Consider the following 11,230-nt stretch of genomic DNA (forward strand, 5'->3'; position numbering starts at 1 on the left):
CTTAACGGGCGAATACGGACAAGGTCTCGTCTGGCTCGGTTCGGTCCGTTTACAGCCTAACGAGAAGAGTAGAAGAGCTAGAGCTAACTTTGGCTCATTTAAAGCTTTTCTCAAATCATATAAAAAACATATATAAAAGAATTAATAATAAACAAATCAAACTCAAGTTTAAAAAAAAAATAGAAATAACCTGAATTCAAGATAAGTTGAGTTTGACTAATTACCACATAAGTTATTATATGGGAAAATTCTCTAAATAATCCTAAATAAGAGATAGAAAAAAAAGTGATCCTATTTAAGTCAAAATTCTCAAAACAATCCAAAAAATATGTACTGAGACGACAACTTGAAAAAATAAACGGCGAGATTTTTTAACCAATCAAAATCTGACACGTGTAAAGGTTTTGACACACCAGACGAGATTTTTAAAAATCTCGTCTGGTCCGACCATATTTTTAATTTAATTAACTTTTTAAAAAACCGTCTCTCCAAACGATTTTTTATGTTTCTCGTCTGGTCCGTTCAAATTATTATTATCCCTGCCTTCTTCCACATCTTCATCTTTAATATTAATGCAAATTAATTTACCTAAGCTCATGTTTGATCTCTCAGAAGAATTCATCTTCATCCTTTTCTTCTTCTCAGCCTGAAACTCACCACCACTTCTCGCGGGCCCACCAAGTTTAATATCAGAATAACCGGCAGAGGGTGGTGAAGAAGCGGAGAGTGGCATTGGTGACAATGTCCGACCACCTGACCCTCCGCTGACAGCCACACCATCCGGGCCATACTTCCGAGACCTACCCCTCTTTTACTTTGCCAAAGAAGATGGCAAGTTGATAGTCTCCATGGTAAACCTCTGCGGTCCCATTGTTTGGATGGGTTATTAGTGTTCAGAGACAATTGATAGCTTGATTGAGCCTCAGGTGCTTTTGTTTCTACTGCTGGCATTATCATTTCTTTTGATTCCATGATGATTACCAATTTCTACACAGCAAATAGAAGAAACTAAAATTTTACAAACTTGCTCAACTTGGTGTGGTGAAACTGGGGATTTTGGAGATGGAGATGAAGGTGTGGAAGAAGGTAGGGATAATAATAATTTGAACGGACCAGACGAGAAACATAAAAAAACCGTCTGGAAAGACTGTTTTTTAAAAAGTTAATTAAGTTAAAAATATGGTCGGACCAGACGAGATTTTTAAAAATCTCGTCTGGTGTGTCAGAACCTTTACACGTGTCAGATTTTGATTGGTTAAAAAATCTCGTCGTTTATTTTTCCAAGTTATCGCATCAGTATATATTTTTTGAATTGTTTTGAGAATCTTGACTTAAATATGATCATTTTTTTTTTATATTTTATTAATTTTTTTCTGATTTAAGTTGCATGCCATGGCGGCTGATGGTATGGGATTAGGTGGATTTTTGTTGTGTTATGTGTCACGTTGTTGTTTAAAGAGATGTCACTCATATTTCATTTCTAGAGGTCGTGATGGATTAGTTGAAAATGGAATGTACGGTATATATTATGCTAAGCAATAATGATACTAGTTTTCTATTTTCATGTTGCATGTTGGTGTCTTATTATAAGGAGGTTAAGAGTGTATGGCATGTAACATTTGTGATGTACTTAGGAAATTTTCTACAGGTCAAACAAATAGTCCAGTTGTTTATCGCTTAACGCTAAGCATAATTTAAATCGGATCGGATTATATAATAATTTGTTTTTTTTTCTTAAAAGAGAAATAAAACTTGTATTAATAACGGGTCACATGATAATATATCTTTATCATAAGCTAAATAAAGTGACGATGTTATAACTGAATAAAAGTACAATATTATATTTTCTAGACGTGGCCAATAGGAAAAAATGCTCTAAAATTTACAAGTTTCTATACTCTTTTCACTTGGATCCTTTAGGAACCGTTATTGGAGGCGGTGTCAAAAGTTCAGGGGATAGTTGAAATAAACCGCATATATGTATATACCTCAAAAAAGATGAAACTTTTAACGTAGGTGGCTGGCCTTCCTATCCACACAGTAAAAAATTCAATTCAAATCAAATAGAAAATAACGAACAAGCAAAAAGACTAAAAAAATCCAAAAAATAACATTTTTTATATCAGAATGGTTAAGATGGTGAGGACTAAACTATACTCAAATATTTTACTTTTAATTAACATTGAAATAAAAATTACACAATATCACGTGAAGTTAGTTTTTATTAGATCGTATGTAGTGGATCGCCAAGAAGGAGGCAACATTTCACCTCATCCACATTTAACCAAAAAAAGAAGTGTTGCCCCCACAACACTACCGCTACGACGTTACCCATGCCAGCACTCTTCTATCTTATCTTTTTAAAAGTCTTATCGCCTCTCCAACCTACCCTGACCATGACTTCTCTCTAGGTGTCTTTCTCATTTTGTCCCTCACCACAACTTTAATGCTACGAGGTTGAAAGCCATTTAACACGAATATGTCACTTCTTGAATGATAGACATGTGACCACGTGTTGTTGTGATCAAGTAGGAATGCACCAACATGATAATATTCTTCAAAAATATCAAGTTATAAAAAAGAAGTTTGTAAAGAGTGATTAAAAAAACTGAATCTTAGCAAAAATACCATAAAAAAACATTTATATCTAAGTCCTTTTTTTCGTATTCATAGTTTGCCATTTTACTAGTTTAGTCCAACTTTGAAATCTTCATCCTTAGAGTCTCTACGGTTTTATTTATTAATCATTTTCGTCCCAAACACAGCTTTACTAGATTTTATCTTTGTTGTTTCACAAAGTGACCAAAACGCCTTTGTTTTTAAATTCTTTTGGACTGAACTTGTTAAAATATTTAGCTACATGGATAAAAAAGGAATTATATAAGCAATTTCACATAATTAATTTAAACTAGTTTTCAAGACCTGCGTGTTGTGGCGGGGTCGTTAAATCGAATAAAAATAGATGTAAAAATGTTGAACCGTGCATACATGTTAACTCACAAAAATTAGACTGAAACGTAAAACAAAAAAAAATAATAAATTAGTTGAAACGGTAGCATAAAACATAGAAAATAATAACTAAGTTGAAACGATAAGAAACATTAATTAAGCAGGTTAAAATTAATATACTATATAATAATTATAAACAGTTATAATAGTCTATAAAATTATAAATGAAAATACAGTAAAGTGTAAGTTGTGAGTAATATGGAAGACTATAAATGAAGTTATTTTCTCAAAAGAAATATGAAAGATATTAAATTGTTGGGTTTTCCTTAGATAAAAAATTGGCCGTCTTTCAAAAAGTTGTAACGGAAAGATTAGTATAATTTTATGTTGTAAGTCTTCTTTACTTTTGTTCGGTTTCTAGCTTCTTGCTATTTTATTTTATAAACTAGCTTTAGAGCCCGTGTAATACACACGATTCTTAAAAGAAATACTATTAAGCTATAAAATTAAATGATTAAATTTAAACTAATAAAATTATATTTTATCAAGTTAAATGATTTTATAAGTACAAATTATATTTTGTAATTGAATATTCATACGAATACGTGGTGGATTGTTACACAGCTCCTTCGTAATCATGAAAAATTTGCACCTAATGATTTTATAAGTTGTAATTATATATATTTTGTAATAAAATGGCAAATTCTAACTAAATATGATATAATATTTCATTATAATGACATAAAAAAACATCAAATATAAAATTAACATAAATAAAACACGATTTTGTATAACAGTTTCAAAAGAGATAGATGAGAACTCCATGGATCTATGAAGATTGAATTAAAGTTGTCACTTTTACCTGAAACCCGGCCCAAGAAAACCAGAGCCCGAATCAAAACTAACATGACCCGAAAAACCCGAACTCGAGAAAAGGCCGAACCGAACCGGAACCTAAGTAATCCGGGTTGTTTCTTGGGTTTGATGTCTAGGTTTTGGGTCAACATGAAAAACCTGAATAAACTATTTGTTTAAAAACATGATATTATTATTAGGTATGTACATGTATAGGAACACTCTACACATTTCACTTATTTTTATTCCATCTACTATAGTTGATCGATTATTTATTGTTTACATATATCTTTTCTACTTAGGCCTAATAACATCTATAATCGAAATATATGTTGCTTTACCGGGTTATGTTTATTTATTATTTGGTTATTTACATAAGGAATAAAAAAGTATATGTTGCTTTAGTTTTCACGTTGTAGCTTTTATTTACTTTTTTTATTTACGTTTTGTTTTGTTAGACACCCGAAACCCAAGTAACCCAACTTGAAAAACACAAACTCAAATAACCCGAACCCGAAAAACTGTGACAGATTTAGGTTTGGTTTCGGTTTTAAATTTAAAACTGAATAACCCGACCCGATAAACCAGAATCCCAAAAGACAGATTCAAAACACCCTAGGTTGAATAAATATGTAAGAATAAAATTATTATTCATTCAGAATTTATTTCCAATCATTTTAGACCCATATTTGATTTCATTAAAGATATAAATAATTTAATTATATTTACATACATACCTGCATATTTGTAAGTTTTATAATTTAGGTAATTAGTTATTTAATTAGAAGATGAATTGTAGCTTTTATTTACGTTTTGCTTTAGTTGCTTTAGTTTTCACGTTGTAGCTTTTATTTACTTTTTTTATTTACGTTTTGTTTTGTTAGACACCCGAAACCCAAGTAACCCAACTTGAAAAACACAAACTCAAATAACCCGAACCCGAAAAAACTGTGACAGATTTAGGTTGGGTTTCGGTTTTAAATTTAAAATTGAATAACCCGACCCGAGAAACCAGAAACCCAAAAGACAGATTCAAAACACCCTAGGTTGAATAAATATGTAAGAATAAAATTATTATTCATTCAGAATTTATTTCCAATCATTTTAGACCCATATTTGATTTCATTAAAGATATAAATAATTTAATTATATTTACATACATACCTGCATATTTGTAAGTTTTATAATTTAGATAATTAGTTATTTAATTAGAAGATGAATTGATTTGTTTTAATTACACTGACATAAATATGATTTTATTAAAATGGAAAATAGGTAGATTATACAAGTGACACGTGTCCCAGTTATTTTACTTTATTATAATAGGTAGATTATACAAAGTATAACTAAAGTGTTTGGTTTTTAACTTTATTTTTTTAATATTATGAAATATGATTTAGTATTATTCATTTGAAAGTAATCAAAGTAACAAACTAGGAACCTGTTGTTGTGGTATTGCTATATTCTTGCAAATACCATGTCTCGAGTTCAAGCATTCTTTAGGCCAGTTTTTTTTTTTTCTTTTCTTCTGTCTCAGTCTTTGTTCATTTGAAAGTAAAAAAAGTAACAAAAAGAAGGATTATGTGGTGGTATTATTGTATTATTGCAACTTGCAAGTCCCGAGTTCAAGTTTTTTTGAAGCTAGATTTTTTGTTTTTTTACCTATTTTTTGTGTTTTTTTAAATAGAAATAGTTTTTTTTGTATTTATATATATTTCATACTAAATCAAACAATGAAAAAGTAAGGTGATGTGGTGTTTCGTTTGATAATTTGTTTTAAATACGTTAGTTTGAGAATATTTTTTGGTTTAGTTTTATTACCGTAAATAACATAGCCAATAAAAACTGAATTTGTGTCCATTTACGTAAACAACGCCCGGGTGTTACCAATACCAACGCATGAACGCTCCGATAACAACCTAGTTATTATTCTAAACATATGATATTTTACCATAACCGAAGGTTCGAGTATTTATCCGAAACAATAATCCAATCTCTGAAAATCGGTAAAGTCGTTACTCCTTACAACAGATCCATCAATCAATCAACAACCAAAGCTCACAAGAACAATAACCATCAACCAATCAATTCAATTAAACGATGTCGTGTTGTATGGGATGCTGTGCGTCTTTAACCTGTGGCCTGTGCACATCAGCCGCATCAACGATCACAAAGAAGTCAGCTAGACTCGGCTACTGCGGACTATTTGGTCTCTCGTTGATCATCTCGTGGGTCCTTCGTGAAATCGGCACGCCTCTGTTGAAGCAATTCTCTTGTAAGTTGTTCTATTTGACGTAAATTACGTGGAATTGTGAATTGGGGGTTTATTGTTTGATGTTGGTTTTGGAATAATTTAATTAGGGTTTTGTAATTCGGGTCGGGTTTAGTGGTTTTGGATCATCAAGTTTGGATTTTTAGCTTAAAATAGGCTCTAGTGTTCAACTGTTTATCACTAGTATGTTACAAGTTTTTATGATTAGATAAAAATGTTTAATTCTACAAATTTGTATACAGCTATACATTCTGTGTATACAATGTTCATCGGTTAAGATTTTATTGGACAGTTAAATGGTTCACGAACAGCTGGCCTAACAACGTCTTATTTGATTTGGCCAACCAAGACTGGTATATATTTTTGTTTTCATAGTAAATAGTATATCATAAGATTATGAGAGTCATAAAAAGTATTAAAAACCTTTAATGAAGTAATGAACAAACATAAGCAAACAAATATTAATGAACATAAACGGATGTACGCGAAGACATTCTCGAACATTTACGTCACAAACAGACTTGAACAAACATAGCCCTTCTTCGTGTTCGTTTATATAGTTAACCGAATGAAATTCCTTGTTCATGTTCCTTCATTTATTAAACGAATGAGAGTAAATGAACTTCCCGCCAAACGTTTGGTTTGTTTACAGCCCTAAAAATAAGGTTTAATTTCTTAAATTAGCTAGATATTAAACATTTGGTACTGATTACAGTCTTATTATCACATAATTGCTGTTTTTGAGTTAAATCTCACTGACTGATCTAGTTTTATTTTGGGATTGATAGGGATCAACACTTCTGATACACTTTCTGATGAATGGTTCCAAACGCAAGCGGTTCTTCGTGTCAGTCTCGGAAACTGTTTGTTTTTCGCAATACTAGCGGTAATAATGATCGGTGTAAAGGATCAAAACGACAGACGTGACGGTTGGCACCATGGTGGATGGATTTTCAAGATTGTGATTTGGGCTTTGCTTATTATCCTCATGTTTTTCCTTCCAAATTCAGTCATATCAGTTTATGGTTAGTTTAGATCCTATTGCATCACTAATGAAGATCATTAACTCGGGTTTTGCCGTTTGGATCAAAAGTTTGTATTTTTGTAATATGCAGGATTTATATCGAAATTTGGAGCAGGGTTCTTTTTGTTAGTTCAAGTATTAATATTATTGGATGCTACACATTCTTGGAATGATGCTTGGGTTGCTAAAGATGAACAGAAGTGGTTAGTTAATACTTAATAGTTAAATTCCTACTATTTCTTCATTTCTGATTTATTTGTTATGTATATTTTCAGGTTTGTTGCTTTACTTGCAGTATCGGTTACTTGCTATATCGCTGCATTCACAATATCCGGGCTGCTGTTTATCTGGTTCAACCCGTCTGGCCATGACTGTGGTCTAAATGTCTTCTTCCTTGTGATGACAATGATTCTAGCACTTACGTTCGCTATTATTGCATTGCATCCCGCGGTAATCATATGTGTATTTTTAATCAAATTATTACAAACCCTTTCAGGTATACAACCTATATATTTGACTCAATGATCTTAGTGTTTAAAGTTCGATTCTTGATGCTATCTAACAGGTGAATGGTAGCTTGTTGCCTGCTTCAGTTATTTCAGTTTACTGTGCTTATGTGTGTTACACTGGCCTTTCTGCTGAACCTAGAGATTATGCATGCAATGGTTTAAACGGTTCCAAAGCGGTTACCACAAGTACACTGATTCTTGGCATGATTACAACTGTTTTATCAGTTTTGTATTCAGCTTTGCGGGCCGGTTCTTCAACAACATTCTTATCCCCTCCATCTTCTCCAAGAGCAGGTAAAACCAGTACACTTTATCATATACATTACATAGCTTGTTCTAAATTGGATTCATGAAACCGAACCTGGGCTCCTGGCAAACTGCGCGGGTTCGGTGGGTTTGGGTAATGGGTCAGAACCGGTTCAGGTCAATACGGGTCAAACGGGCCGTTTAGAAAAGTATCAGTATGGTTTAGGTTGAAACGGGCCATTCTAATAAAGTATCAATTCGGTTCGTGTCAAAACAGGCCGTTTTTAAAAACGTATCAATTTTGTTTGGGTTAAAACAGGCCGTTTTAAAGAAGTGTCAATTTGGATAAAAAATAAGTATCAATCTGGATTGGGTCAGAACAGGAGTTAGCCAAAATAGAGTCGGGTTGAAATGTGTCAATTTGGTGGAGACTGCAGCGATGGTGGCCCAAATGAACCTGTTGACTAATTTGAAATAGGCCCAAATTGACCCGTTGTATAGTTTGAGGTGACCCAAACGAACCCATATACATGAAACTAACATTTTAGCTTACGTTCACCACAGGCGAGCGATCACCATTTCTAGAGTCTGAAGAACTAGAGTCAGGAAAAGACAAGAAAGAAGTGGAAGCAAAACCCGTGAGTTACTCATACATGTTTTTCCATCTGATATTTGCACTGGCAAGCATGTATTCAGCCATGCTTCTATCCGGATGGACCAGTTCAGAAAGCTCAGATCTCATAGATGTCGGGTGGACTTCAGTTTGGGTTCGGGTTGGCACCGAGTGGGTCACTGCCGCACTTTATATTTGGTCACTGGTGGCTCCACTCATCTTCCCTGACCGTGAATTCTATTAGCTTTATTAGACATATGTTATGTTTGATTATTCATGGTTTTAGACTTTTAGTATGTGGGGTTATTAGGAGTGTGAAATGTAAATAAACAACTTATATGTATGTATGTGGGTTGGTGTTAAATGTTGGTGGTGGCTGTGATTTGTGAATGTGTTTGTGATAAGATGATGCTATTGTTCTGTGTCTTTGAAACATATACTGAGAAACCTAATAGCTGTTGGCAATAATTATAAAGGTTATGTATCCGCGGCTATAGGTGATCAAATCGGGTTGGTCAAAGGAACCGGAACCGGTTCAGAACCGGTTCCATTAGTCAACATCACTGTTTAAACCGGTTCCATGGTCGAACCGGTTAGGGAACCGAACCGGTTCCCCAACCCTCGGACCCGGAACCGGTGGAACCGGTTCTGACCGGTTCCTAAACCGGTTCTTACACCGTAACCGGTTCCAACCGGTTACAGTGTAAAATATTATTTTTTTTTTCGTTTTTCGTTTCCGCTGCTTGTGTAGGTGATGATTTGTGTTCTTCTGATTTCTGAAGAGGCTCATGCTACTTTTGTTGTTCACCCACAGAGCAATGGTAAACAACATATTGAACTTAATGCTATGAGTGTCAGCGTGTTTGAATTGATTAGTCTGTATCGTGTATCGTGTAATGGTGAACTTAAATCTGTATCGTGTTACATTTGTTGAGTTTGCTATGTATTATAGTCTTTTGGCTTACGCAAGTCAAATGTTGAATTATAATCAAGAGCGGTGTTATACGATTCGTATTTGTATAACATGTTAAATAAAAAAAACAATTAACATAAAATTCATTTTATTTACTTTAAGAAGTTCAAAAAAAAAGGTTACATGTTTTAAAATATTCAAAAACAAACTAACAAAACATTAAACTTATAAATATAAAGTTGTGACATATTATTTCTATAAAAGCCTTCTTGTTCGTCGTAATTATTGAGTGGCGACTTATTCATCAGAATTACTTGTAGAAACGCCTTCTTGTTCGTCGTGCACTCGAACATCAAGTGGTGTTTCGTCTTCCAGAGTGGTCACGTGTTGAACACGATCGATTGAGTCCAAGTGATCCTTCAAGCAAATGCACATCTCCACCGACTCCGAATTCAGTCTTGTTCTTCTCACCGATATTACCCTGCCACTAAGAGAAAAAGCAGATTCCGAAGCTACCGTAGAAGCTTGGGCGGTTAGTAAATCACGGGCCATGGTGGCAAGAATCGGAAACTCGGTTTCCTTTACCTTCCACCAAGCCAAAACATCAAAAGTGCCATATTCCTCTTCGGATAAACCGGTAGAGAAATCATATGCACTATACCTTCCTAGTTCGCTTGAAGGGGTGTTACCCCTTTGTTTTTTAGCCGTTACGTTGCGAACGGTGTTCATAAGGCTAATCATGGGGTCTCGTACTCTAGGAGCACTTGAACTTGATGAAGACCCCCCCCGGCGTAGGCATGTGTATGTTTGACCCATATTTATTTATATAAAAGTCATACATAAATTTAAAATTCAAGTTAAAATCATTTTGTGCCTCTGTTGAAAAGTTTGGGTCAACTTCATGCATATCTAAGGCTGAAAAAATTTCGTCTATCACACATTCAACCCCCGTAACATTTAACATTGGGTTTAAAGCGGCGGCGCAAGTAAAAATCGGTGGCAATTCAAGAAAGTATTTTTTTAATTTAAACTTCATTGGTAATATGATGTTTGAAAACATTGGACTTTTATTTTCAAATTCTTTAAGATTGTTAACGATTAAAAATAACTCCGAAAGAACCAAGGGACTTGTCGGATAATACGTTCCCGATAGTTTCGTAGTTGATGTTTTAAAAACTTCAAGAAAAGTCGATAAGTCATTGATAATTTCCCATTTCTCATTTGAAAAGGGGATTGCCAAATCATTCTCGGCAAGACTAGAATGAAACATTTGTAAAGTGTCTCTTTGTTTCAAAGCACTTTGAAACATTATGCAAGTGGAATTCCATCGATGAGGTACATCCCAATTAGTACCTCTTTGGCCTTCTTCCACAATTTTAAACAATAACGTTTAAGAGTATGACGACTTACGTGAGTGTATTGTGGTTGAAGCGTATCTCGAATCATGGCGGTTAAGCGAGGGTTGTCGAAGTGGCTAAACGGCAAAGCTTCTTGAATCACAAACTTCGCCATACGATCTTGAACTCGATCAATTTGGTATGTAAATATTCCGCCTTCACTATCCATTTGCGTTTGTTGCGACTCGACGTTCTGTTTCAACGCCCTGCAATACGGTCTTTCGATGTGTTTCTTCAAATTTGAATTCGAAAGTGGGTTTAAATAAATCCCACAAAACTTGCACCGAGCCTTCAATGAATGGTCACTCAATTCAACCAAATCCCAATTGCACCAAATCTCTTGATTACGATTATGAGGTACAATACGAACGAAACTTGGTCCGGCGGTGGAACCTTGACCAACCGATGATTGTGAGGCAGCCATAACAACAAATATGAATATAGAAGAAGAG

General features: G+C 34.1%; 1 protein-coding gene across 1 annotated transcript; it reads left to right on the plus strand.

The window, feature by feature from the left end:
- The first annotated feature begins 5,837 nt into the window (after positions 1–5,837).
- Positions 5,838–8,948, plus strand: LOC143588113 (uncharacterized). The gene is made up of 6 exons (XM_077069214.1): positions 5,838–6,079; positions 6,865–7,101; positions 7,192–7,303; positions 7,376–7,550; positions 7,666–7,903; positions 8,420–8,948. Exons 1-6 carry the CDS (start codon positions 5,905–5,907, stop codon positions 8,710–8,712), a joined length of 1,230 nt encoding a protein of 409 aa, XP_076925329.1. The 5' UTR covers positions 5,838–5,904; the 3' UTR covers positions 8,713–8,948.
- The last annotated feature ends 2,282 nt before the right edge of the window (positions 8,949–11,230 follow it).

The sequence above is a fragment of the Bidens hawaiensis genome, unplaced genomic scaffold (assembly GCF_021521415.1).
Source record: "Bidens hawaiensis isolate Kalapana, Puna unplaced genomic scaffold, B.hawaiensis_p1.1 tig00035988_1, whole genome shotgun sequence".
In the NCBI taxonomy this organism is placed as follows: Eukaryota; Viridiplantae; Streptophyta; class Magnoliopsida; order Asterales; family Asteraceae; genus Bidens; species Bidens hawaiensis.

Coding starts and splice junctions, on each gene's coding strand:
- LOC143588113 (XM_077069214.1), top strand. CDS start 5,905: ATGTCGTGTTGTATGGGATGCTGTGCGTCTTTAACCTGTGGCCTGTGC. Junction 7,304..7,375: donor GCTAAAGATGAACAGAAGTG/GTTAGTTAATAC, acceptor GTATATTTTCAG/GTTTGTTGCTTTACTTGCAG. Junction 7,904..8,419: donor TCCATCTTCTCCAAGAGCAG/GTAAAACCAGTA, acceptor CGTTCACCACAG/GCGAGCGATCACCATTTCTA.